General features: G+C 46.6%; 2 protein-coding genes and 1 long non-coding RNA gene across 8 annotated transcripts; 1 reads left to right on the plus strand and 2 right to left on the minus strand.

Moving 5' to 3' along the window:
• Positions 1-1,573: 1,573 nt before the first annotated feature.
• On the minus strand, positions 1,574-15,807 carry ELK1 (ETS transcription factor ELK1). 3 transcript variants are annotated; one of them, XM_036996320.2, is made up of 7 exons: positions 15,300-15,440; positions 8,720-8,894; positions 7,857-8,130; positions 5,428-5,877; positions 3,734-4,180; positions 3,012-3,113; positions 1,574-2,927 (listed from the first exon to the last, which is right to left on the minus strand). In XM_036996320.2, exons 2-7 carry the CDS (start codon positions 8,791-8,793, stop codon positions 2,829-2,831), a joined length of 1,446 nt encoding a protein of 481 aa, XP_036852215.1. In that variant the 5' UTR covers positions 8,794-8,894; positions 15,300-15,440; the 3' UTR covers positions 1,574-2,828. The 3 variants fall into 3 exon arrangements, with proteins under 3 accessions (XP_036852215.1, XP_017523567.1, XP_017523566.1); XM_017668078.3 differs by lacking the exon at positions 8,720-8,894 and having other exon boundaries at positions 7,857-8,100; positions 15,300-15,807; XM_017668077.3 differs by lacking the exon at positions 8,720-8,894 and having other exon boundaries at positions 15,300-15,805.
• On the plus strand, positions 15,725-24,369 carry LOC140847431 (uncharacterized). The gene is made up of 3 exons (XR_012127425.1): positions 15,725-15,937; positions 16,806-17,044; positions 24,230-24,369. It is a non-coding gene; the product is annotated as an uncharacterized lncRNA (long non-coding RNA).
• Positions 16,561-26,661, minus strand: UXT (ubiquitously expressed prefoldin like chaperone). Of its 4 annotated transcripts, none has more exons than XR_012127423.1 (9): positions 26,521-26,661; positions 26,239-26,345; positions 25,186-25,267; positions 24,973-25,040; positions 24,594-24,701; positions 20,503-20,591; positions 19,456-19,559; positions 16,866-16,929; positions 16,561-16,657 (listed from the first exon to the last, which is right to left on the minus strand). XR_012127423.1 is itself a non-coding variant. In XM_073227735.1 (9 exons), exons 2-9 carry the CDS (start codon positions 26,334-26,336, stop codon positions 16,604-16,606), a joined length of 807 nt encoding a protein of 268 aa, XP_073083836.1. In that variant the 5' UTR covers positions 26,337-26,345; positions 26,521-26,661; the 3' UTR covers positions 16,561-16,603. The 4 variants fall into 4 exon arrangements, 3 of the variants coding, with proteins under 3 accessions (XP_073083836.1, XP_073083837.1, XP_017523568.1); XM_073227735.1 differs by having other exon boundaries at positions 20,363-20,591; XM_073227736.1 differs by lacking the exons at positions 24,973-25,040; positions 25,186-25,267 and having other exon boundaries at positions 20,363-20,591.
• Between the last annotated feature and the right edge of the window lie 1,320 nt (positions 26,662-27,981).

Here is a 27,981-nt window from a genome sequence, read left to right on the forward strand (position 1 = left end):
TTGATAAGACATTTCAACCAGTCAGGCTGTCATATGTTCACACAGTCACTGATTTACAGCCACCACTAGTCTCTCATGGTTTCTTGTACACACACATCACCATCTCTCTTACCTCTTCTCAGTCTAACCTTCGTTTCACACACCTGTAGTCCCGGATTAGAGTTTGACATAATCACACAGTTCTCAGACACTGTCTTAGGCATCTTGTCGCATTTCTTCTCAAGCAGGTTGCAACATACCGTTTTTCATTTATAGCCTTTAATAAAGTCTCTTGCAGAGTTTTATACACACCCACATTATCAGTTTCTCAGATACTGTTACCCAGTGGGTGTTGCAGTCACTTACCCTCAGAAAGCCTAGGAGAAAGCCCTCTCTTGCTTGACCTCTTCCTCTTCTTCCATCTGTGGTTACTAATTCACGACTGTCCCTAGGTGCTTGGTAAGTGTCACAGTTTCTTAGGCCCTGCCTTAGTCGTTTATACCATAATTTTCTTCCTACAGCCAGCTCATCACATACGCTCAAACACAATTACAGCCTCGCCAGCTTCTTGCGCTCATCAATCATGTGGTCTCTCAGCGTCTCATTTCCAGTTTTTTGCAAACATACAGTCTCTGATTTAAAGTCTCTCATGAGATGTTTTGCATACCTACATGCTCTCATACACTGCTCAGTCATCTATGTTTTCTCACAGAGTGCTGAGTTCATAATTGTTACTTACCGGCTCTCACTCACACTGATGTGCTCTTACATTGTCTCAAGTCAGTCAGTCTCACCCTCATTTTCTCTCACCCCTTCACAGTCCCTGAATCTGTGGGCGAGACTGGAGCAGTAACTGTAATCAATCTGCCACTAGTCTCAGGTGTGCACACACACACTTACAGTCTCTCCCACTCTCCCACTCAGCCGTTTTTTTCTGTTTCTCACACAGTCTTTGCTAGTCTCGCATGAAGTTGCAGTCATTCTTGTACGATGTGTCTCAGGCAGCCATTTGGCCTCACAGACATCTTCTCTCATACAGTCAACTTCTCACACATACACTCCTATTACTTTTGTTGATGTGACAGCCTCACATGTTTCACACACAATCCATCTCCCAAACAGAGTCACTTGCTACATACAGTGAAGTTTCTCACACAGATCCTGACAATCCCTATAATGCTTTCATGCCCATAGAGGCTCTACACACTGTTTTGGTCAGTCAGTCTGCCTTGTTCACCATCAGCATGATTTTACAAATGCCACCAGTTTCTTGTGAAGTACCTTAATCACTCATCCAGTCTTAGTGATTTTCTGACCCACAGCCATTATTTCTCACACAGACACAATGTCAAATTTGTGGTTATGACTTCCATTCTTTGGCAGTTTCACACATGTACACACCCAATCATGGCTTTCCAGTTTATTTTTCACACACCTGGTGCCAATCTACAGTTTCTACTACTGTTTCTGATGCAGACCATCAGGACTTCTCTCTCATAATCAATTGCACATCCCCACTGCCTTTCACGCAAAGTCATGCCTGTCACACTCAGTCCTGATGGCTTCAGGGAAGAAATGCTAGCAGCCTCCAGCATCACCTTTAAAAATATATATTTACAGGAACAATTCCCCACTCTCTGGGACTCTTAGAAAAAAGATCCATTTGGGGGAAAGTAAAACAAACAGTGGAGACAGGTGTAGCACTGTCCCCCAGATCACCAACCTCCAGGTCCCCAGGCCCAGGCTCAGCCAGTGCTGACAGGAGGTGAGCCCAAGAGTCCTTTGAACCCACTCTCTCCAGTCTGGAATTCATATAGGACAGGCTTTATGTCCCCCATTCCTCCCTCCCAACTCCAGGGACACTTAAAGGGTCCTTTGTACCCGCCTGCAGGAAACTGGGGGGCTGGGAGGGAGGGAGCTGAAAATACATATTTGGTATCAAAAATAAACACCTGGGAGTGGCAGGAAGACTCCCCCCCTCCAAATCCCTTCCTTCCCACCCTCCCCATTTCAGATATAGGAAGAGATGCCCCTCTCTCCCCTATTGAAAAGCCCTGTTTAAAAATAGATTATACTATCAAAATGGCAAGGGGTGGGGGACAAGGAGACCTGGAGTACTAGCTGGAAAGGCCCCCCAGACGGGGACCACTCCTCAAAAAACCCTCCATTGGGAGGTAACAGGCAGGACCCCAGGAGTTTGGCAGACACAGGAATGGTTTCTCAGTGGGAGAAGAACAAAAGGGGCATTCCTCCCTGGCCAAAAAGGTCGTGTCTGAGAGAAAAGCTGGGGAGGTGGACATTTCTGTTTCCAGGGTGTGAGTCTTCCTTGGCCAAGACTCCCAAACCATTAAATGGCACGAAGTCTTCTGGACTCTTGGTATGGCCAGGAATAATAAACTCTAATAAGCTAGCTCTTCTACTCATATCTCCAAATGGAGACAGGGCTCCCTCAGCTCCCCAAGGGCAGGATGAGAAATAAATAAAGGTCCTTCTCAAGCCAGATCCCGACTGTCTCATCTTGGGGGTAAGGTGTGGAGATGGGGGAGATGCCCTCATTAACCTCCCAAAAAGGTTGGGCCAGGCTCCTCCCAGTGGCCTTCAAAAAATAAATAAATAAACCGCCCCTATCACAGCAGTAGGAGACGTGTAAGGGCGGCCACTGGGGGGCTGACCAGGAGAAGAGAAGTTGTATGTTTTCTGTGGAAGAATTACTGAGAGATCCTTCTTCCTAAGAATCCCCACCCCAACACAATCACAGCACGAGTCTGTCAGCTCAACTATGTTTCTCCTTGAGGCGGCTGGCATGGAAGGAGTGACCCCAGGGGGGTGGGTGGTGGTGGTGGTAGTAGTCATGGCTTCTGGGGCCCTGGGGAGAGCACCACGGGGGTTGAGAGTCCATCCACGCTGATGGAAGGGATGTGCACCTGGGCGCTGCCACTGGACGGAAACTGGGGATAGAAATGGGGAGAGGTCATGGATGGGGCCATGCTGTGGTCTCTCATCCTTTCTGAGATAGGCAGAAGGGATCCTACCTGGAAGGAGAGCTTGGCGGGGCTACGGGGTGCAATGGGACTCAGGGTGCTCCAGAAATGAATGCTGGGGGGCAGCGAGCTGGGCGTCAGCAGCACCGGGGTCTGTGGGGAAGGGGTGGTTGAAGGTCAGGTGAGGGAAAAATACAGGAACTTGGTTCCAGCCCCACTAGATTTCCCACTCAGACTCCCGAGGTCAGTCCCTAAAAGTGCAGAGGCCTAGACCACAACTACTAAGGCCATGCCCATAACACATCTCCAACTTTACACAGAAAACCCCTCCCAACTCCTGAGAGCCCAGCCCCAGCCTCCTTGGGCAACACCACCTAAAAGACCCCCATTCATATGCTCCTTTCAAACCTCACAAGTCACCATCCCAACAGCAAGGCCAACTTCTAACTCTCAGGTCCCACCTATATACCATAGGAAACCCACTCAGCAAATCCCCCCAAAGGCCAAAAAGTCCCATGCAGCTTCCTCAAGCCATGCCCCAAACCAGAGGTAGTTCCCATAGAAGGCCTCTCGGTCCCTCAGCCCCGGCCCACAGAACTGCCCAGCCCTGCCCTTGGTTCTGACGGCCATCTGTGGCACTGGAGACTGGCAGGCCTGCCCTTCATCAGTTCAGTGCTGACCCTCCAGCTGGGGCCTCAGTGCAGCCAATCCCACTCCAAGGTCCACCCTCCCACTCCCTCGGAGATGACGGTATTGGCGGCACGGTCACTCACCAGTGTGTGTGTGGGTAGCAGGGATGGCGTCAGTGCCGGCCCTGGTGCCTGCAGACCGGAGCTGGATCCCAATCCTGGAGTCCGTTCGGGTCCCGGCCCACCTAGCAGGCTTGGGCTGAGTGGAAGCTCTAGGTCCCGGGGCTTCCGGCCCTTCGCAGGCTGGGAGATCTCGGTGCTGGGAGCTGTAGAAGTTGCGAGAACACCCACCTGCGCAGCAGTCTCCATAACGACCAGCGGCAGTCGGGCGGCTACGCCCTCCACGGGAGGGCCTTCTCGCTCCGCCTTAATGACTTCTGGCACAAACCCTGCCTCCCCACTGGCTGCAGCTTCCAACTCTTCCTTGGGCCCCTCCACTTTCACTTCTGGGGGCAGTGGCCGGCCCAACCCAGGCTCCACATTCAGCTCTTCAGATTTAATGTTCGGGGCCTCGGGTGGGGTCAGGATGACCTGGGAGAGGAGAGGGTGCAGAGGGGGTGCCTAAGGATTGCTGGGGTAGCAAAGCCAATGGACTTTTCCTTGGACAGCGGGACTTTGTATTGGGCATATGGCAGGACATTGGGATAGGTCCTCCAACAGGATGTAGGACTTTGCCAAGTTAGTGGAGCTGCTTCTGGGACGGCACTGCCCTCATTCATGAAAGCAGTGGTTCTCAACAATTCACTTTGTGGATCAGCAGCATCTGCCTCACCTGGAAACTAGTTAAAAATGCAAATTCTTTTTGGGGATCAACAGAGGTGAGGCTCAGAACCTCACCCCCCCTGCTTTGAGAGAAATCTTCTGCATCCGTGGATGTCTTGCTGCCCTTGTCTAGCCTGGATTAATACTTAGTCCATAGGCACACACCTGATCATCTGATCATCTACATTTGCCTTCTTACAGCACTAAACTATGTTTTCTACCTTTATCTTGCATCTACCTACCACTTCAGCATTTTATTAAAAATAAAAATAATAATAATAATAGGAGAAATGTGGGATCAACATATAAATCAAGTACAAAAATCAAATGAATATTCATATTTGACCTGATGGTTTATAGGTCATATTGCATGATCAAAACCGAAAGTTTCTGTGATGACTGCCCTTGTACTGTTCACCATGTAAGAATTTATTCACTCTGTAAGAATTCGTTCACCATGTAAGAACTTGTTCGTTATGCTTCAGAAGATTGGAGACTGACGAGAATTAGGCTTGAGATGGATTAATGATTGTACATTGAGCATTGACCCCCCTATACTGAATTTTATTGTTGTTAACAACCATTTGATCAATAAATATGAGAGATGCCCTCTCAAAAAAAAAAAAAAAAAAAAAAAAAAAAAAAAAAATGCAAATTCTTGAGCCTATCCCCAAACTCACATAATCAGAAACTTTGGAGATGGGCTCCAGCAATCTGTGGTTTGCAATGTCCTCCAGGTGATTGTGATTAGTGATAAAGTGAGAGAAGCAGTGTACTAAGCAAACAGGTTCAGGGCATCTACTATATGCTGGGTGTACTACTCCCCAAAGCACACCTAATCGCCTTCCCTCTCAGTACCTGAAGAGCTCTGCTCCCCAAACCCTTCTCTCCAAGAGGGCTTCTGTGTCCCTCCTTCCACCATATCTCCTTTAGCAGGATGTTTATGCCTCACTCCCCTCCTCATTTGAAAATTGTACTCCCCTCTTCTTAACGAATTTCCATATTCCAGTCCTTACCTGCAGTGGCAGGCTGGCCTCCTCAGCCTCCAGGCAGGCCTCCAAGGGGCATGGGCTGGTGCTCCTGCTCCCCGAGGGGGGCACTGCTACTCCTGCAGGGGTGGTGGTGGGGAGCACTGAGGCAGGACGAGGGTGAGAGGGTGGCTGTGGCTGTGGCTGCAGGGACTGGATGGTGAAGGTGGAATAGAGGCCTGAGCGCATGTACTCGTTCCGGCTGCTGCGTGTAAGGCTGCCTGGGCCTGCCATTCCTGTACCCTTGGGTGGGCCTGGTTTCCCAGAGATAGTGTCCCCAGAGATGGCATGCACAGCAGCAGGGGCCACATTTGCCACAGCGGAGGTGATGGACACCTCGGGCTGGGGCGGGCAGTCTTCAGTGGAGCACCCTGCGACCTCTGGGTAGGACACAAACTTGTAGACAAACTTCTGCCCACTCACTTTGCGGATGATGTTCTGGGAAGGGAGGAGACAGGATAGAGGACCTTAGAAGAAAGGGCCAGGGTGGAGGGAGGGTGTGGATTGGGGTAGGGGAGAAATGGGTGAAATGACTTACTTCCCTCCTGCCCCTCTCATCTTTGTATACATACCACCCCACTTCTGTGTCTGCTTCATCCCTCCCAGCCATTTCATAACTTACCCATCTCCTTCTCAATTTGGGGCTCCTTCCTTCTCCTCCTTCAGTTTCTCCTCTTTCTTCCCCATCCCAATTTCCCTCTTTGTATTCTTTCCCAGTTTCTTCCCCTTCACTATTCTCCCATCCATATTTCTTCCTTTAGTCTACTGCCCTCCTCCCCTTTTCCTGTGTCCCCTCTGAGTCTCCCTCTGTCATTCTTTATTTCCATCTATCCGACTCCCCCATCCCCACTTCAGCTACACACTCCCACAGGCAGTGGCTCCTCTCCACAATGCGGCCACCTGGGGGAGCAGGTGCACCAGCAGGCTTTCCTCCTGGCTCCAGCTCCAGGAACCACGGTTATCTGTGGCTTAACAAGATAAGGCCTTGGGGGTGGCTGCCAGGACAAGGTGTTGGAGTCTAGTTTTCAGTAAGACAGGAAAATAATATAAATATTGGAAAAGACTACATTCATATAGAAGAATGTGGTGATAAATTATTTATATAGAGAGGATTATTTAAAGCTATTGACACATATGTGGAACAGGGCAAGGTCACTAGGGAGGACAGGGTGAGAAGCCTCATTGTTAATACTGTTGTGGAAGCTTAAACTAAGGTAATTAGAAAATTAAGTAACAGCAAGACAAAAATATTAAAATATTGGTATAAATATGAGGACAATCTCAAGGCTGGCTTTGGTGGGTCACAGAGCATGTTTGGGATATATCACGATAGGTATGGAGAGTCTCAGGGATGTTCTGGTGGTCTCAGAGCACAGAGTGAGGCGATCTCATTATTAATATTGTTCTCGATGTTTGAACTAAAGGAATAAAATATGAAAATGGAAAAAATGCTATAAATGATTAAAGGCATGCAGCATAGGTCCAGGGCTGTTCTAGGGGACAAGAGACATCAGGGGGCACTAGGGTACCCTGGGGATATCTTAATGCTCATCAGGTATATAACAGGGTGGGTTTGTGTTTCTCAGAGAAGGAATGAAAAGGGATATTCATTAACAGTGTTTTGGAAGTTTCAGGTAAAGAAATAAGAAAATGAAATAACTGATATAAATATTGGGGGGAGGGGAAATCCAATGCTGGTCTAGGAGTCTGAGGGGATGAGGAAAATTTTAAATGTTAGTTACAGGAATAAGATGATAAAATAATTGATTTAAGTATTGGGATGGAACAGTGTTGCTCTGGGAATGCAAGAAAATGGAGTGTAGAACTGGCTTCGCACATGTTATTTTAGAGGTTTTAGCTAAAGGAATGAGAGGAAAATTGATAAAAATATTGACTATCCCAGAGGATTAGGTAAGGAAAGGTTAGTGTAATACTGTCATGGAGGTTTTGACTATAAGAATAAGAATACTCTAGAATTCTTATTCTGAAATAAGAATAGACTATGAAATAACTGGGGGACCCCAGGACTGGTTCAGGGGCGAAGACAGGATTATTAAGTGTTTTCAAAATGACAGAGGAAGAATCATTAATACTGTTTTCAAAAGGGGGGCCAGAAGGCAAGAAAATGAAATGTGTCGAGCACATTGGGACAGCATGCATGACTTTGGGTATCTCATATAGTGGGCTGAGTAGGGGTCAGTATTAATATTGCTATGAAGGTTTTAGCCAAAACTCTAAGAAAATAACTGAGATAAATGTTTGGGGGGGCCCAACACTGGTCTGAGAATACCAGAAGGTAGGGTATGAAATGGTAAATAATATCGTTTTCAAAGTTATAGCTATAGCAATTAAGACAAAAGAAAAAGAAATAACTAACATAAACGTTGGGATTCCCAGCCTGGTTTCAGAGGTCTTACCTTGTCATAGTAGTACCGCAAGGCCCGGCTGAGCTTGTCGTAATTCATATTGGTCTTATTCTTACGCAGCCCCCACAGCCGGGCAACCTCCTCAGCATCCACCAGCTTGAACTCACCACCATCCCGTGAGGTCCAAGAGATGATGTGACCATTGCCTTGCTCTCTCAGCAGCTGCAGCAGAAACTGCCACAGCGTCACAGAGGGGTCCATTGCTGGGGGAATGCTCACGCCATTCCAGGGGTACCTGGAGGACAGATGGCTCTGAGCTGAGAGGCTATAAACAAAGGAGGAGATAGGGGTCAGCAGGAAAAGGATTCCTTTCTTGCCATCTTGCCTCCAGCTCTGTCCCTAATTTCCACCATCACCCCCTAAGCACCCTCCAAATAAATTCTAAGCTCCTCAGCCTTGCTCTGGATGGCCAAACAATGGGGATGAGACCTTTGAGGATGTTAGGATGGTGTGAATGTATTTTGCATGTGGGACAAATGTGAATCCTTGGTGGCTAGAGGCCGAACTGTGGTAGGCAGAATAGTACCCCCTCAAAAATGTACACATCCTAATCTCTCAAACTTATGAGTATATTATCTTATATGGCAACGGAACGTTGCATATGAATTTAAGGTTATAGTAGGCACTCCTATCTTTGGGGGATGTTTCAAGACCCCCAGTGGTCTCCTGAAACTGGATAGTACCAAACCCTATATATACTATGTTTTTTCTTGTACGTATGTACCCTATGACGAAGTTTAATTTATAAATTAGGCACAGGAAGAGATTAACAACAATAGAATAAAACAATTATACTGTAATCAAAGTTATGTGAATGTGGTCACTCTCAAAATACTTTATTGTACCATACTTGCCCTTTTTCTTGTGATGATGTGAGATGATAAAATGCCTTTGTGATGAGATGATGTGAGGCAAATGATGTAGGCATCGTGACGTAGTATTAGGTTACTACTGATCTTCTGACTATACGTCAGGAGGACCATCTGCTTCAGGACCTTGCTTGGGTAACTGACATCGTGCAAAGCGAAACTAGGGATAATGGGGGACTACTGTAAGGACATTAAGACATGGAGATCATTCTGGATTATTCTGATAGACTCAATTTAATCACATGAGCTCTTAATAAAAGCAGGAAGCATAACGCTAGCTCTGAGAGATGTGATGACAGAAAAGGCAGGAGATTCAAAGCCTGAGGTAGACCCAACCTGCCGTTACTGGCTTTGAATATGGAAGATGGGGGATCTGAGCCCAGGAATATGGTGGCCCGTTACAGCTGGGAATGGCCCTCAGCTGAGAGCCAGTGAGGAAACAGAGGCCTTAATCATACAACCTCAAGGAATTGAATTCTGCCAGCAACCTGAAAGAGCAGGAAACAGATCCTCCCCTAGAGCCTCCAGAAAGGAATGCAGCCCTGCCACCCCTGGGGTTTAGCTTGATGACACCTGTGCTGGACTTCTGACCTACACAACTCTAAGATAATAATTTGTGTTGTTTTAAGCAGCTAAATTTGCAATAATTTGTTACAGCAGGAGTAGGAAACTAGAATAATGCCCTTTGCCTGAATGTTTCAATTTGCATCTTCTATTACATCAAACATCAAGTTTTTCAGGAGGTTCCTTCTGATGGCCCCTCAAAAAGGCTGTACATTCCATGTAGCACTCTTTCCTTTGCCTAGAAGTCTTCCTCATTGTTCAAGTCCCGGTATTAATAATACCAGGTTCATAGGGTTATTGTGCAGATTAAGTATAATGTGCATGGGGTATGATAAGCTCTTAATAAATACTAATTTCTAATTTGCTCCTAATTCTTTATCTGCTATTCCAAAATACAAGAAGCTCATAAAACAGAAAGCTTCTTTGTATCCCTCTGGGCAGCAACACCTGATATGAAATGAAACAAGGCCCTTTCTGGTCTTTGTTGATCCTCAGTGTGACTGTTTCACTGCAGAAATCTCAATGTGACTAATTATGGAGGCCACTAAGGGTGTTTGTTATGTGACATCTTGTATGTGCACCTTGGTACCTTTCTAAACCTGGAAAATTCAAGATTCTGAAACACACTTGGCACCAATGGTTTTGGAGAAGGGCGTGTAGACCTGTACTGCCATTTTCACAGGTACTGACTCATTTATTCTTCATCACAACTTTGGAAGGTAGGTACTCTTTATTCTAATTTATAGTAGAGTAAGCTGAGGAATAAAATGTCTAAATGATGCCTACAGGCTCAGGGCCTAGGTGACAGAGCCAGAACTTGGACCCAGGTGGTCAGGTTCCAGTTGTCTAAGCTTTTAAACCATTAGGCAAACCTGCCTCTCACAATGACTGCTTCCTCAGCATGTCCTGCAGAGAACAGGACCTTCCCAGTGTCACAACTGCTCTCTTTGCTGAGAGTGAACTGGAAATAAACATGAGCTTCCTGTTCCATGAGGAATGAACTTTCATCAACCAACTGTTCACTGGCTGGGATTGTTGGGTTAAGAGTAAGGCCTTCCAAATGAGGTTTCAAAGAACCTTCCTCTATTATTTATGGCTTGGTTCTTTAATCTGTCATGAAATATATGGTATGATCTTCCTATGTCTGAGTTGTTTTGAAGTTTGCCAGACACAATTTTAGACAATGAGACAAGTCACAAAGTCACAGAGTCCAGATTAGAGTGTCCTGTCATTAGAGACCTCACAGAATTTATTTCGAAAGCCTGCTTGTTTCAGAGGCACAGGGAGTTCAGTGTGACTCCTGGTGGTGAAGACAGGCAATTTTACCAGTTCCTCTTGCAGCTATAAGCAGAACCTACCAATTAAGGTGAAATCAGACAGTTTGCTTCAAGCCTCAACAGTACACAGTGTTTTTTATTTTGTTTAGCATCACATTCCCACTTGACCCCTAATAAGAGTTCTAGTAATTTGCCTTACTCAGTCATGTTTACTTCTCTACATCTCATTCATTTAGCAAGCATTTACTGAGTGCCTACTGTGACCAGGAGCTGAGGATACAGCCATGAACAAAATAGACAAAAATCTCCACTCTAGTAGAATTCATGTTTTAGTGGGGAAGACAGATAAGAAACAAGATAAACAAGTAAAGAATACATAGATGGTGATAAGAAGTACAGAAAAAATGAAGCAGGGAAGAAGCTGTTATTTTTGGAAGAGTAGTTAAGGCAGGGTAAGCACTCAGAGGTGACAGTTGAGCAAAGACCTAAAAGAGGTGAAGAGGTCAGGTTTGTGACAACCTGACAAGCAACGATCCAGGTACAGGTAACAGCCAGGTGAAAAGCCCTGGGGTTGGAGAGCATCAGGCAGGTCAGAGGAAGAGAAAGGAGTCTGGCATGGCTGGAAAGCAGGGAGTAAGGGGGAAAGTAGTAGGGAATGACAGAGGGGCAATGGGGACCCTGTAAAGACCTTGACTTTGACTCTGGGACAGGGCCCCAAGAACATTTCTAACAGAAGGGTGACAGGCTGTGACTTGGATTTTAACAGGATCCCTATGGCTGTTGTAAGGAGGACTAACTGTAGGGGCTGGAAAGGCTACTGCAATAGTTGAAGTGAAAGATGGAGTGGTGGGGGGGGCAGCAGAACTGATGAGAAGTGGCTGAGTTCTGGATAAAACCTGAAGATAGAGTGAATGGGATTTGCTGACAAATAGGATGGGGAGGGCAGTGTAAGAGAGATGTTGAGGGTGACTCTAGGTTTGTGGCCTGACCATCTGCAAGGATGGAGCTGGGATCAACTGAAATAGGAGCACTTTGAGAGAGCAGGTTTTGTGAGGAGATCAGGAGGTCTGTTTTGGAGATGGTCAGTCTCAGAGCTTGTTAGACACCTGTGAGTGTGCTAAGAATAAAAATATTAACTTAAAAAGAAGGAACCAGTCAGTCACACAGCCCTTACAGTGTGCTGTACACGATTTTAATGTTAACTCACTCAGTCCTCCAATCAACACTATTGGGGTGGGCATTATTATTATCCTCACATTTACCAGATGAGGAAATGGGAGGCGCAGAGACGTTAGGTAAATTGCCCAAAGCTGCACAGCTGGCAGTTGGCAGGGCTGGGGTCCAAACCCAGGCAGTGATTCTAGTAGTGGCTTGACATAGTGATCCTAGCCACCTCACAAATAAGAGGACCAGAAAGCTAAGATCCTAGAAGGTGACAGGGATGCTATTTTACACAGGATGATCAGGGAGGGCTTCCCTGAGGAAGTGACATTTGAACAGAGAGCTGAAGGAGAGGAGGTAGCAAGCCATGCTGACATCTGTGGGAAGGATGCTTCAGGCAGAAGGAACAGCTTATACAAAGGCTTAGAGGTGGTCCCAATCTTAGCATGCTACATTATGGGCACCCTGACTTCATTCAGTTCCTATCTCTGAGGATACATATGTGCTGTTCTGGCCAGTAGTGCTTTCCCTGCTACTCACACCTGATAAACCTTTTCTTACAAGATCATCAAGTTCTGAGATCTCCCAGGCAGAATTAATTCTTCCACTGTGTGACCCAATGTGCTGAATAACCTGTCTACCCTTGCAGATCTGTTCTTCTCTCTGGGTCTTCAGCCTCATATTCCTCTGCCTTGTTCTAGCTGTGACCTTGAACAAGTTACTCAACCTCTCTGGATCTGTTTCTGCATCTGTAAAAATCTCTCAAAATAAAATATCCCCCAAATACACATATTCTCAAAGGCTTCAGTAAGGATTAAATGTCAATATTTGTAAAGGACTTAGAAAAGTATCTCTGGCACAAAAGTTATCTCTGGTGGACCCTCAACAAATGTTAGCTCTTAGCTAATGTGTCTTTTCTGTCCCCAAACCCCTTCCTCCCAACCTTATGTAGCACCATGGCCTACACCATCTGGCTCCCACCGCCTCTCTAACGTTACCTCCTCTCTCCACTCTGCACCAGCCACTGGCTTCCTTTATGTTCCTTGAACATGCCAGGCATAATCCCACCTAGGGGCCTTTGCACTGGCTGTTCCTTCTGCCTGGTATACTCTTCCCCTAGATACTATGGCTCCCTCCCTGACTTCCCTCGGGCCCTAAGTGTCACCTCCTAAGTGAGGACTGTGCCTAAGGTTTCAACTACCCCAATAGTTCCTACCTTCCCTACTTCATTTTTCCTCCTTAGCACTTGTCTAATATAGTATCTAATATTACTTGTTTTATTTATATAGTCTGTCTCTACCATTTTTAGCAAATGTCTGCTCCAAGAAGATTGTCTGCTGCTCAGTAGGTGCTCAGTCAGTGTTTGCTGAATGAACAGTCCCAACTAACTAGCCTCCTAACTAGCTCTCATATGCCCTATTAATCTCCATCTGCCTGCTTCCTGATTTGTCTGAAATTATATTTTTCCCATTCATCCATGCAATAAATTCTTATTGAGCACCTACTACATACTAGGTATATTTGGGCGCTGGAGACCCAGCAGTGAATAAGCAGACAGAACTGTAAGGCCTCACAGGACTTCCATTCTAATGGGAAGAGACAAAAAAAACCACAATAAACTGGCAAACTACACAGTGTCCAATGGTGATAAAGGGCAAAAGAAAGCAGAGAAGGGTGTGCAAGTTCAGATGGTCAGGGACGGGCTGACATTTGAGCAGAGCACCGAAAGGAACCATAAAGATGGAGATAGTGTGTTCCAGGCAGAAAATACAGCAAAGGTCCTGAGGCTGGATTGTGCCTGGTGTGTTTGTGGATGAGTGAGGTCAGTGTGGCTGGAGCAGAGTTGGGGGTGGGGGCATTTGTAAGTATAGGAAGTAAAGCCAAAGAGGTTACTTGTTTTTTTAACTCACAGGTATTCTTTATTTATACTGGAGAGGATTCAGTGATGTTTCCCCATTTTACAAATGAGGAAACAGAAGCAGAGAGAAAATGGTTAAATCACTTAAGGTTACAAAGCTGCTGGGTTTGGGGTGGCTGGGTGCTGAGACAAGATGTGGAATGGAGACACTGCAGGCAGAAAAAATAAAAGCTTCAAGATGGGAATTAATTTGGCGTTTAAAGAGTGGGACCTCAAGTGGAATGGGATGAAGTGAGAGCCTCAAAAATGTCCTGTGTTCAGGGGAGCAACTTAACCTGGTACTTACTGGGTCACCTTTGAGTAAGGTATTTATAATCTCTCTATGGTGAAGTTTTCTCAGTATTTATCTCACAAGGTTGTGGTGAGGATTAAATGGACTCATTTATATAAAGCACTTTGCCTGGTACATAATAGGTGCTTGATAAATGTTAGCTCCTACTGGCATGGCAACCACTGATGTATTCATTTTTTGTAGTGAGGCAGAATGCCTTAGTGGTTAACAGTGTGTGTGAGGGAGTGTTACAGAGTAAAGAGACCCAGGTTTAACAAGAACATAGGTTGATGCACTAAGAAGGAGGGAGGGGGCAGGAAAAGCCACGGATTCGCCATTAGGAAAGGAGGGGAAAAATAAAAGCACACAGGCTAACCCTCCTGGAGGGATTACAAAGCACTGGACTCAGGGGAGGGAATGGGGAATGTGAATGTAAGCACATGGGTAGCAGGAATGTGAAAGAACAGACCCACTGCGAAGAGGAGAGGGAGTGTAAAGGGCAAAAGGGAGGCAGAGAGGGAAAGCATACTAATTCCTGCACAATTGTGGAGGGAGAGAAAAGCCAGCCCACAAACTGATTAAACGAGCAGGAGGCCAAAGCCATGGATTGGACTACTGAAAATGGGGAGATATAAAACACGAAACTGACCACTTTAAAAGGAAGGGAGAAGTCCAAGGATTGGAGTGACAGTCTACAAAAAAGAGGGGATGGGCAACGGGCTGATAACTAGGGGGATGGGAATACAGATGTGTAGACTGATCCACTGTAAAATGGTTGTGTGAGAGAGAGAGAGAGAGAGAGAGAGAGAGAGAGAGAGAGAGAGAGAGAGAGAGAGAGAGAGAAAGTCATGGACTGATGCACTGGGGGACTGGAGGAGTCATGGATACAAATTCACAGATAACTCACTGTTAAAGAGGGGCGGGGGGAGTACAATGTTACGGATTGATTCACTACAAGGAACGAGAGGGGTGGAACAAACATGGCCCCAGATGGGGCCCCAGAAAGTTGATAGGAGAAATATAAACACTCAGACGCACCTACTGTTAATGAGTTGGACAATGCCAGAGCCTGGTCCCCTCTAGGTGGGGGTGCGGGGCAAGACCATGGACGAGTCCACTATAAGGTGGGGTGGGGATAAATAGAAGCACGCCAACCAATCCATTATAAAACAGGAAGGGGAGTCAAGCCACGGTCAGATCTACTACAAGGGGGCGAAGGGAGGGGAAAATGCCACAGGCATGTCCAGCAGCCACGGTGGTGTCGGTGGGGAGTCGAGCACCAGCAGGCCACCACGCCACATCCCCCCGCGCGGGGGCGGGAAGGATACGTGGGGTCAGGGACCAGGCCTTCCACCCTGTAGGCCCCGGGCTCACCTGTGCGTAGAGCAGCGGCAGTGCTGGCAGCTCCGGGGGGCGGGGGCTCCATGCGCGGCCCCACCGCCCCCCAGGCCCGGGCTTCGAGGTGGCAACGACGGTGGCGGAGGCGCGGCGGCAGCACCTACAAACCACCCCGGCCTGTCCTCACCGCTCACGTGGGCCCACGAAGGAGGTGCCGTGCATCCCGCAGTTCGCTGATTGGCCAAAGCGCCAAGGATCAACCGCGCGGCTTCCAGGCTTGGCGAGGCGGGCGCTGCCGCACGGAGCTCTGCCGCGACTGGCCCAAGGGGAACTGATGGAACGCAGATGGCCGCCTGGGTTCCGGACGGGGCGTGCTCAGCCCCGCCAGGGCGCCAAGCTAATTGGCTTAAGAAAGACTGACTGACGGCAGGCAATTGCCAAGGTTCTGGGGACGCCTGCCTCGCACTGATTGGCCTACACAGATTAGTGGAAGACTGACTGCCTCTGGGGAGAGGGGCGGATGAGACTCCTAGCCTGCTGCCAAAAAACCAATAGGACGGTGCTGTACTCCACGCAGCTCAGCGGAAGCAGAACTTGTGTAGAAGTGGGCGGAGCAAGCCAGCAGGGAGGGCGTCAGACCAAGGCTGTACGGAGGCCGGCAGAATGGAGTAGAGGTAGGATGGCAGGGCAGTTGCCAGACAAACGAAGGTGCATCGAGTGGCAGAAACTAAATGCCTTTCAGGAGGGCAGACTTGAGCTGCCGCTAGCTATGAAGGGACGGAACCTCACTCTGCACTGATTCGTGGAAGCTGCACTCAAGCAATACGGACGGGACGGAGGGGACGGGGCGGGATCCGGCTCTGGGCCCATTGGTGCTTGCTGGAATTTATTAGCAGGGGCGAGGCCAAAGTTGGGCAGAGAGGCGTGGGTGTGATTTAAGAAACCTGAGGAACGATTTGGGTGTGGGAGAGGGGTAAATCTTAGGGGCAGGAATGAAAGGCGTATTGCCTTGGCAACAAACCTTCACCCTGAATCGGCCCACTCTCTATGGTAATTCAAAGAGTGGTGTCTACGGAAAAGAAGTGCAGGTGGGGGCCCAGGGTGCCAAGGAGACAAAGACAGGGCAGAGCAAAAAGTCAAGAGGCAAAAAGTGTAGCCAGGCTGGGGGCAGGACTTAAGGGGCTTTAAGGGTTTCACACAGAGACTGGATCTCTGGGTCTCCTATAACTTTGTGCTTTAGAAACAGGGTGCTTTAGCAAACAGTAGGGATTCAGGGGGAAAAGAAGGTCCATGTGACTCAACGGCATTCACGCTCTTTAATATCTGGGGAGAGGGAGAAGTCAATAGTGAGGGTTCTCTGGGAAATTTTGCATACCTTGTAGTTCTCTAAGCCCCTGAAAAAAGAGGACAGAAGAGATTAAACAAGGACTGAGTCCAGGCCCTACCCCAGGCTTGCTCTGACCTCCCCTCCCTCAAAGCTAGCTTGGCTCCAGTTTAGAGGGAAATGTGGTCCTTCCCATCTCTGCTCTCTCCCTTCCTCAGATAGCCACCCTGAACACATTTGGAGATAAAGAGTCTGGGAGTTGGGAGAGCTGCTCTCACCTCTAGCAACATGCGGATATGCGCCTTGATATTCATGGAGTCCTTGGTGAGGCTGTTGCTGAGCCTGGAAAGAAAAAACAAGAAAGTGTAAAGTGGGCCCCACTTACGATCATGAGGATGATGCTTCCTCATCACTTCAAGAACTACCTGTGTCCTGGATGACTCCCACACGGCAAGTGGTAGGACATGCAAATACCTGACCTGCCCCTGTGCAGAGACATCTGGTCATAGCCAGGACTGCACTGATTCAAAGAAATTTATTGAATCCCTGCTCTATGCCAGGCAGTTTTAGGTACTGAGGAGACAGCAGTAAACACAACAAACAAGAATCTTGGCCTCCTGGAGCTCAAATTCTCATGAAGAGGGACAAATGATGGAATGAAATATAGAAAGTCAGATGGTTATAGCTACAATGAAAAACAATAATAAGATAGGACAAGAAGTGGAGTAGGGCTGCAATTCTAATTACAGTGTTTAGAATGGCTTCACTGAGAAGCATTTGAGGAAAGACTTAAAATGAAGAAGTGAATTGTATGGATGGATATACAGAGGATGAGTGTTCCAGACACAACAGGGTGGGGAGCAAATGCAAAGGTGCTGAGGTAGGAGTGTATCTAGCACTTCTGAGGCATAGCAAGAGACCAGTGTGGCTGGAGAAGAGTAAGTGAAGGGAAAGTATACGAGGTGAGGTCAGAGAGGTAAGTGGGGAGCACAGATTGTGTAAAACCTACAAAGCCATGGAAATGACTTTTCCTCTGAGAGAGATAGGAGCCAAGGGAGGGTTGTGATCAAAGAAGACTGCAGGGGTGATGTAAGTTCAGGGACAGGAAATCCCAGGACAAAATACCCCTAAAAACCAAAATCAGTCAAAGGGAGAAATAAAGTTTAAAACCCATTTATTGCTTACAAACTGCAGTTCAAGGCCTTCTCTCTCCTCTGCTCCTGAAGAAGCAAGCAAGCCAGCCAGCCAGCCCCTCCCTTTAAACTCTCAGGTTCAGACACACCCTCCATTGCCCAGGTAATTACCCATTGATACTGAGATGAACTTCTCTCCACCCCTGAGGATATGCAAATGCACTAAAGCCAGAAGAGATGTTCTGGAAATGTTACAATTTTACCCACAGGCCACCCCTCCAGAAATCTCACCTTACAATGTACTCGTTCCCCCTTTCTTTTAATTAAAGTATCACTGATATACAATCTTGTGAAAGTTTCACATGAACAACATTGGGTTTCAACATTCACCCATATTATCAAGTCCCCCCCCCCCATTGGAGTCACTGTCCATCAGCATAGTAAGATGCTGTGGACTCATTACTTGTCTTCTCTGTGCTGTGTCAATAGAGAAGAAAGCATTATCAAGGTCTACTACATAATGATATGTCCTCAGTTCATGGCTGCTATAGAGGGGACAGCAGCATGCAAACGGGTGTGACTTTATTCATTTCTCTGTAGTCTACAGTCATATGCCAGGAGCTGTCTGGCTTTCTCACTGGCTACACTGGGGAATTAAAAGGACTATGAGTGGGCTTTATGATGCCCACCCTCTCCAACTCCTGTAGAGTTTCCAATCTCCTTGTGCCCCCCAGGCAATTTATGCTGCTTAGTATTTGTCATCCGCCAAGGTACAGGCAGAGCTACAGATGGGTGTTAGCACGTCCCCTCAGAACTGCCTTTACCACACATACCCCTCAGTCTGAACTAACCTGCAGTGGTCTGTAACAACAGGCCATGCAAGATATCTACCCCCAAAATATATTCAGGGATGGGAAAAATGTACAGTATACTCCTTTGGGGGTAAACACCCTATCCCCAATGGGATCTGGCTTTCTTCATTCTAATTGCCTTACCCCCATAGCCGTCTATCACAGCAGGAGTCCCAGGAAAACACTCACAGTTGCCATGAATCAAAGAACACTCAGCTCCTGTGTCCACCAGTGCCGGGACATGTTGTACATTCATGGGGGACCAATGAACTGCTAATTCTACATGTGGCCTCTCCTCCTTACCATGGCCCCCAAGGTGGGGACTTTGACCCCCCACCTCAGTCGAACTGTGATGCCCAATCATCCTCCTATGGAGGTGAGGGCTCAGGTAAATCCTGAGCACTGTTTTCCATTAAATTTTGCAAAGACACAGGCCGGGCATGAGGCTTTGACTCTGGTTTCCATGTCCTGGACCTCAGCAGCTGGAACTGCTGCTCTGGCTTTAATTGGTACCACAGTTCTAACAAGATCCCATTGGGCTGCCCATCGAGTTTTTCTTTCACTACCCCAGCCTTTATCAAATCAACCCACATCTGGGTCCTCGAGACCTTCATGGGACCTTTTGCACGTCTCCTTTCAGTCGTGGCCCGTTCTTCCCTCCGTGCCCTTATTGTTTCAACCTCCCCCAGATCTGCTAAAGTATGAGTAGCCTCACTTATGGGTTGCAGTAGGTGGGGGACAAGAGTAGTCACTAGGGACCCAAAGAGAGATGTGGGAGCTGTATGCAGCACCAGATTTCTCATTCCTATAGTGAACACCTCCTCATCAGGGCCCTAGGGGTCCATATTATAGATGATGTTTTTCATACCCAATTCCTGCAGTACCTGTTGGATCTCTGCATAAGATTAGGCCAAACTGTCCTGATGGCAGCTGTCAGCCATTCCAGGCGTGTCTGATTCCCTGAGGCGTGATGGGCATTTTGCAACCACTGCCGGAGGGAAGGGTGAGTCGTCAGGGAAGCCATTCTACTACTCATCTCAGTACCTGACACAACAAGTTTTCCATCCCCATATCCCAGAGATGCAAAAGCCATGTAGGCAGAGATTCTGACGTCCTCTGCCTATACCGGATACCTATGTCCACCAGCTCATCCTGGGTATAGGGACAGAGCATGGAATGCTCCACAACCTGGGAAGGGGGCTGCTCCTCACCCTGAGGAGCCTGTGGTTGTTTCATTTTTATTTTCTTAATTACAGCTGGGTGGGCATTTAAAACAGGAGAAGATGGTACCTCCAGTGGTGGCCTGGGTAGCAGATCTGCCAAGGGCCCCACCTCCTACTCTTCTCCCTTGGGCTGCTCCACCCATGGCTCCTCCTCCACCATTTCCAGGGCTGAAGGCACCACTCTTTCCTCTCCTCCCCCACGGCCTCCTGCAACGTGGCTTTTCCTGCCATCTCCCCCCTTGCCGCTGCTAAGGAATCTTCTAGGAGTGTGAGCTGCCTTTTCAGTAACTGTCTCTCTTTAACAGCATCCCATAGGTTATCGCCCAGCTCCTCCAAGCGATGCTGAAGTGTGTCTCTCTCCCGCCTACATCTCTTGATAATCCTCTTTCTCCTGTATAACATTTTCCACTATCTCGATGAAAAGAGACCCTACAATTGCAGCCACTACATGGCTCCTGAAGGTCTCCATGCAGTCTTCCAACTCACTGAGGGCTAATTCTGCAGCTTCCAGTGTTTCCACCCTTCCCCAGTTCTGGAGAAAGCCCCACCCCTCTTAGAGGTACATTACCCTAGCCCAATTCCCCACTAGGGGTTCCCAACTTGGAAGCCCCACAGCTGGGGGGATAACAGGTGAAGTGGCACTCTCTGCTGCTGCATCCACTGGGGCCTCCCCATCATCCACAGGAGCAGTCCTCCCAAAGGTCTCACCGACTATGACAGATTTCGGGTTCAGAGGCACCGTGCCGACTGCCGCCAGATGTAAGTCCAGGGAGAGGAAATCCCGGGACAAAATACCTCTAAAAACCAAAATCAGTCAAAGGGAGAAATAAAGTTTAAAACCCGTTTATTGCTTACAAACTGCAGTCCAGGGCCTTCTCTCTCCTCTGCTCCTGAAGAAGCAAGCAAGCAAGCCAGCCCCTCCCTTTAAACTCTCAGGTTCAGACACACCCTCCATTGCCCAGGTAATTACCCATTGATATGGAGATGAACTTCTTTCCACCCCTGAGGATATGCAAATACACTAAAGCCAGGCGAGATATTCTGGAAATGTTACAATTTTACCCACAGGTGTGAAATGGCTAGGGGTTACAGGATCCATCTGGCTGTTGGGTGGAGAATTGACTGGGGGTGAGGAGAGCTACTATGGAAGCAAGAAGTGTAGTGAGGTGGCTGTTGCAATAGTCAGGTGAGCAACGGAGACTCAGACCACAGTAGCAGCAGTTGAGGTGATAAGAAATGATTGGATTTGGGGTCTGTTTTGAAGGTAGAGTCAACAGGATTTACCAAAGGGTTGAACATCAGGTGTAAAAGCAAACTCAAGGAAGACCCCAAGTGCCAGAGAGCAACAGGGAAACTAGAGATGTCTGAAACCACTCTGGACCCAGGCTGTTGGATCACATAAACCAGTAAATTCCTTATAGCTAAGCCAATTGGGACCAGTTGTACCCAGAAGAATCCTAATTGCTACAAAGGGTCAAGGATGGCCTTTCTGAAGACTAAGAATGAGTAACAGTTAAATAGTATGAGGGTCTTTTCTCTACAAATCCAAGAGGCAGGGAAGCTTTTTGAGAGGCAGGTAGGAGGCCAGAGTGTTAGAAATTAAGTGAATGGTGGAAGGAAAGCAGTACAAGGTAAGGTCCAAGAGGTGGGAAGGGGCGAGATCACACAGGATCTTGGAATCATGGTAAGAAATGTGGATTTCAATGTGCTGAGCTATCTGTTAATAAAGAAGTCAGTTTTAAGGAAACCAAATACAGTTAAGAGTAGTCAAAGACAACCACATAGAATGTTAAATTGGAAAAAAAAATCAGTATGAACCCACTTACATATCAGTATCTACCAAATTTGTATTTTCAGTCCAGACTTCTCTCTCAAACTCCAGCCTTGGGAGTTTTAACATCAAAAAATCCACCTCACAATGTCTAATAAGCCCCTCACACTTAACAGGTCCTAGGCTGAATAATCCCCTCCAAATCTGCTCCTCCCCTATCTTTTCCATCTCAGATAATGGCAATTCCGTCCTTCCAGCTGTTCAGCCAAAAAGTGGACTCTTCTATTTCTCTCATCCAATAAAGTATTCTAGTTAAAACTGCAACTGCCCCTTCCCAATGTTTGTCTTTTCTTGATTTTTTTATTATTGACATATAATTGATATATAATGTTGTATTAGTTTCAGGGGCATATTATACTGATTCAGTATTTGTATACATTGTGAAATGATCACAATAAGACTAGTTACCATCTGTCACCATATAAAGTTACAATTTTCCCCCCAGGCAATGTTTACCTTCATTTCACTCTGCTCTCTATAACACTGTCAACCAGTGACACACTACATCATTTACTTAATTGTTCATTGTCTGCCTCTCCTGACTCGAATGTAAGCTGTGTAAGAGCAGAGATTTGGTCTGCTTTGTTCCCTGCTGTATCCCCAGGAATCAAAACAGCGTGTGGCACATAGTAGGCACCCAGTGTATGCTGGATGAATAAATGAATGGCTACTCCACTCAATGGAAACTGAAGTCATCAAATGATGGCTAAGTCTATGTTTAAGGATATAAACAGAGCATGGTGGTATTGCCAGAGAGCAAGAATACTTCCAAGAATATCTGGAACAGTGCTCAAAGTACAGAGGAATGAACTTGATCAGCTTCTAAGGGACAATGTGCACATCAAAAAGAGAACAAAACTAGTCAATGGTATAAGCTTAGTCTATAAAAGTTGAGTTCACACTTTAAAAAAAAGGGAAAATTACTTCATCAAATGTTAGCTGTAACACAAAAGGGATATGTTTAATTTATTGCTACTTATTTAATATGTAAAGCAGTGTTAATAGTCATATGGTTATCCTGTTTGTTCTATAATGACATGTCTGTTCATGAGTGTGGATGTGGATGTGTGTACTCCTTTCTGTGTAATCAGGAAAGAAGACTGACAGAGACCTGCTCCTCCCACTCCCCAAACAAAGAAATATGCAAACAATAGGAAGGACAGATAGGCTGTTTTGGTTACATAATATAAGGAAAGACAGTTAAAGTATGTACCAAGCTACAAAGTATTTTAAAGAGGACAGTGAGCTGCCCAGACTCAAATCCTCATCTCCTAGAATAAATAAACTTTCAGGAAGTTTTACTGATTATAACAAAGCAATAAGAGATTCTATTATATTTCTCATCACACAAACAGAACCAGCTCAACATATCCATAAGAACAGACAAGGAGGCAGGCACTGACAACTTAAATACTTCATTTTTGGGAAACAACCAAGCCTCAAAAATTAAAATCTGTTTGAAAGGTACAGGAATACTGTGACATAACAAGGAAAGCTTTGTTATAAAAAAATGGACTTGGTCTAAATGACCACCAGTTCAGAATTGCATAGGCCCATGAAAGCAGGCCCCTTGACTAAACTCTTCACCAGTTGGTCTGATCAATAAGATTTAGAAATCTCAGGTCTGAGGCTCTTTTGGGTCTACTACCACTGAAATCCTGGGAAGTACTGAAAAGAGAATTACTGAAACAGAAGGGAGGCAACTCTGAAAGAACTGAATGTAGGAATAAAGATAAATATAACCCAGAAGGAATTTTAGGTCAGTGGTATTCACTCTTGTGAGATGTTGTTAATCTAAGTGTATTGCTCAGCATCTCCTCACTCACTCCAGCTGAGCTATACTCACCTCTTGGCAGTTCCTCTAACTGGTCAGGCATGCTGGTCCCCCTGCCAGGAATGCTCCTCCCCAGATAGCCCCATGGCTTGCTCACCCAACCAAGTGCTTCAAATGTTACTTCCTCTGGGATGCCTTCCCTAGCTACATTTCAAAACTCTTATCCACTTCCCAATTCCCCTTCTCTGCACAAGACCTTAAACTCAACTGGAGCCCATACTTTCTCCCCACATTCCCTCCCCATCACCATCAACACAGATTTGCTTCAATTCCCACTTCAATCTGTATCCAGCATAGCCTTTTAAATTCATTCTACAAACACGGAGTGACTACTATGTGCTAGGTACTATTCTAGTCACTTGGGATATAAACAAAGTATCTCCTTTTGTAAGCTTATATCCTAATGGGAGCAAGCAAGGGACACTAGAAAGAAATACATTACACAGTAACATTAGGAGGTCATACATGCCAAGGAAAAAAGAAAAGTAGAACAAGTGGGGAATCGGGAGTGCCAAGGGTTGTGATTTTAAAGACCTCGTTGAGGAAGTGACATAAGACTAAACTGAGTTAGGAGAAAGGAAGCCATGCAGCTACCTGGGGGAAAGAATGCTGCTGGCAGAGAGAACTGCAATTGCCCTGAGGTGGGGTCATTCTGGGGGTGTTTAAGTGGCTGTGGAAGGTCAGTATGGGGGGAGCACAGCGAAGGAGCAGGAAAATTAGCAGGAGGTGAAGTCAGAGAGGTAACTTGTTTTACTGTTACTGATTTATAGGCTGAGACATCCTGGATCTGGTCGGCTGTGCCTATGTGTGACAGCATAGTCCTTCTAAAATGTAAGGCTTCCAGGAACCCTTCTGCCTTGTTCACTGCTGCCTCCCCACTGCCAAGCACAGAGCCTGGAATACAGCTGATACCCAATAAATGTTGTGAATGAACAATACAAAGACCTTTTACTGAGTGCTTATTATGTGCTACACCTGGGGGGCTGGGCTTTGCATCTCTACTTTCCTCAGACCTAGCCCTGAGGACGAGGGGAGATGGGTCCCTAAGAATCACCCCAAGCAGCTATGGGCAAAGGGAGAAGAGTGTTGCAAAGGGTGGTGTTTTTAGACACTATCCTCATGGATTGGACTTACTCTGTGAGGAGATTGCTCTTACGATCAATGAACTTGAGAGCTTCTGCTAATGTCAACTCCAGGAAAAACCCATATCCAAGGGCCACATAGATTCGTGAAGTGTCTGGGCTGAGGAAACAGTGGTTAGAGGAAATGAGGGAAGTCCTTATCACTGTTTAGCATACCACAGAGTTTACTTAAGATCTTTTGTTCTACTCCCCTCCCCTTCCCTTTCCCAAATTGAAGTTCTGGGAGAGCAAGGATTTTGTCCTGTTTTATTCACTGTCATATCCCCAGCACAACATCTGATACATAGTAAATACTCAGAAGAAATATCTGCTGAATGAAGCAAAGGGGGAAGCTGAACCCTAATGGGCTCAGAGGGCAGGTAGACACTTACACCAGTGTGTCAATGAAGAAGTTATAGCCCAAATCCACCTGCATATATAACTCCGAGTGCTTAGCTTCCTGTAGGGCCACGGAAAAAGAGGTAGGGGTCAGTGGTCAACTTTTAGGTCAGGTGACTGGTATTGGTTTGGGCTATCTCCTCTTGCCCCCCACCCTTGACCCCTCCTGCCCCCCCACAGAAGGTATCTAAGCCTGGCATCTTCACCTGAAGTTGCTCAATGACATTTCTCAGTTGAAGGTATGTGGCCAGTTGCTCATATACCTTGTCGCGATGGTCCAGCACCTTTCTGATGAAAAAGGATGGAACAAGAATAAAATGGTAACCGACATGAAGTCCTCTCCCTCTTGGAATACCTCATATCATGACCCTCTGAGGCTCTCATGTCACCGTGCCCTAAAAAAGCACTTAAATGAAGAAGATTTAGACCCCAAGTCTGATTGCTTGTGTTTGAATCTAGGCTCTTCTTTTTACTAGCTGTGTAACTTTGGCAATTAAGTAACCTCTTTTGTACTCAATTTCCCCATCTATAAAATAGGGATGACAAGTATTACCTCACAGAGTCATTAAGAGGATTAAATAAGTGCTTTCTATAAAGCATTCAGAATAGTGCCTGCCAAATAGTAACTCTCTACATGTGTTAGCTATAATTTATTAGTATTACTGTTATGCTCTACTTTCAAAGCCTCCCTCCAAACACAATGTCCCATTCTCACCGTAGAAAAATTCTCCATCCCTTTTAGGATGCTCACAATCCCAGTTCTGAACACTCTACTTCCTGCTCAGATTAATGATGATAGTAATAAAAATATTTCATATTCATTGAGCCTCTAGTATCCACATTAAATCCTTTACAAGAACTCATTTTATTTAAAATCCAATCACTGAATGAGAAAGCTTCCATCAACTTTCCCATTTCACAGATGAGGAAACTGAGGCGTGGTATAACGTGTTCACACGTATGGTCACAAGTACCTCTAAAGCAGAATTTGAAACTGCACCTCCGGCTTCAGTAACTAGCTATGTGCCATTAAGTGCCATCAGAAGCCACGCATGCGCAGGCACACGCTCTACTAAGCCCGCCTGGTCCCGCCAAATCGCACCCCGGATGTCGCCCCTCCTTCCCGCTTGAATGGCGCGTGGGCCGGGCTCGGGACGCAGCGCTCACCAATCAGAAAGCTAGGCTCCCAACTCCAAACGCCCCGCTCCGCACGGTAGAACGTTACAAATGCCCCGCCTCCCCTACCAGCTATCACTCACCGCAGGTTCCGCTGCAGCACGTCACTGACAAAGGCCTCATAGCGTAGCACTTTCTCCCCCGTGACCTCCACAGCCCGCCGCTTAGGGGGTGTCGCCATGATGCGCTCCTGAGGAATGGGGAGGGGGAAGCCCACGTTGACCACTCAGTTTGGCCGCAAGTCCAGTACATCTGCACCCTCAAAATGTTGGGATGGGCTTGTCCGGCTCCTGCTGGGGGTTCCGCTTTGTGCCCCTCCCAACTCCGGGACCCCGCCACCCAGGGACACCCAACGTTGCCCTTACCTTAGACCCGCCGGCAATAACAGTGGTCGGTATCAACCACGGCTTCCGGGTTGCCTGGGTGAATTACGTACAAGGGCGCTGGCCAACCAAATAGTCCGGTGGGGAGGGGCGGGCCTGAGAGGAGGAAAACGGCTTAAGCGGAGAAGGGCGGGGCTTTACGGAGTTAACGCAAGACTGCAGAGCGTGGGAACTGGGACTGCTCGCGGAGCTGGTGGGGACCGTGCCCCGCTGTTGGGGGTTTAAAGGGATTTGACGAGTTCTGGGGGGATGCGACGTACAAGTGCAGGAAGAAAGGGTAAACCGTTTCGTATTTAAAAATCAGAACTTTGGAAGCTGACGGGCAAGAATTGATTAGGGTCTAAAGGGGAGTACATTCCTGTTCTATATCGCCCTGGATTTTGATTTTTTCACACGGGTGGTTTGGGTTTGACTCCCAGTTGATGAGAATGAATGTTAGCATTAAAATGTTTCTTAAAACGGAGACGTGTTTTCTAAAATTCGTCTTCGATGACTCTGCTCTGCGGTCACAGTCCATAACGGGTTCAAGTAGAGATGGACAGCGCACTGTCTATTCATTTAATAGGGGTGTCTAATGGCGGGTTGCTGAAGACCTGTGCTCAAGATTGGCTATCTTGTAGATAGAAATAGCTCCCTTGGTTTTACTTAAATGCGTAAGGTTTTTATTAATTTATTTTTATGTACTCAAATTACTAGATTAATTTATTTCCCTCGTTAGGATTTCAAATAATAGCACCCGGTAAATCCAGGTCTGAGCCTGAAAGAAAACCCAGATGTCGGTTCACCCAAATGCTATTCCCACCTGCAGGACCTAGAGCCTCCACCCCCCCACCCAGGAAGTCTTCCAAGATAATTCGTGTGTTTCATGTGTAAAAGCAAGTTTTTTTCCCCCTCCAATACTCAGAACCTAAGCTCAAGTTTCTCTTTGTCCTTACAACAAGGTGATTGTAAAGGACATACTGTGGTTTACCAAAATTGTTTTTTGGTAAATCTTGTATGTTACGTATAGCTAGAATTACATTTAGTGTGATTGAAACAGACACTAGGTAGTTAGACAAATATTACAGTTACTCTATACCATTTTCCTGTGAAGAAAGGGTGTTAGATTTATTATCTTTAACATGGACAATAGAGTTTGATGAGCTGGAGATGGGTCTACACAAGTCTATTAACTTACATTTAAGCAAAAATTGTTTTTGCTTAAAAAAGTTCCTAACTTTATTTTTACACTTCGAACCTACAGAAAAGTTGGCAGTGAACCACCACATAGTCTTTGCTTAAATTCAGCTAAATGTTTATATTTGACCACATTTGCTTTAACTCTTTCCAGACCACACGATAATTGTTGACATGGCTGCATAACATTGCATCTTTTGGATGTCCTCAGCTTTTTGAGCCACTCCTCTGTTAATGGATGTTTGGCTGTGTCTAGTTTTTTTTTCA

The sequence above is a fragment of the Manis javanica genome, chromosome X (assembly GCF_040802235.1).
Source record: "Manis javanica isolate MJ-LG chromosome X, MJ_LKY, whole genome shotgun sequence".
NCBI classification, from domain to species: Eukaryota; Metazoa; Chordata; class Mammalia; order Pholidota; family Manidae; genus Manis; species Manis javanica.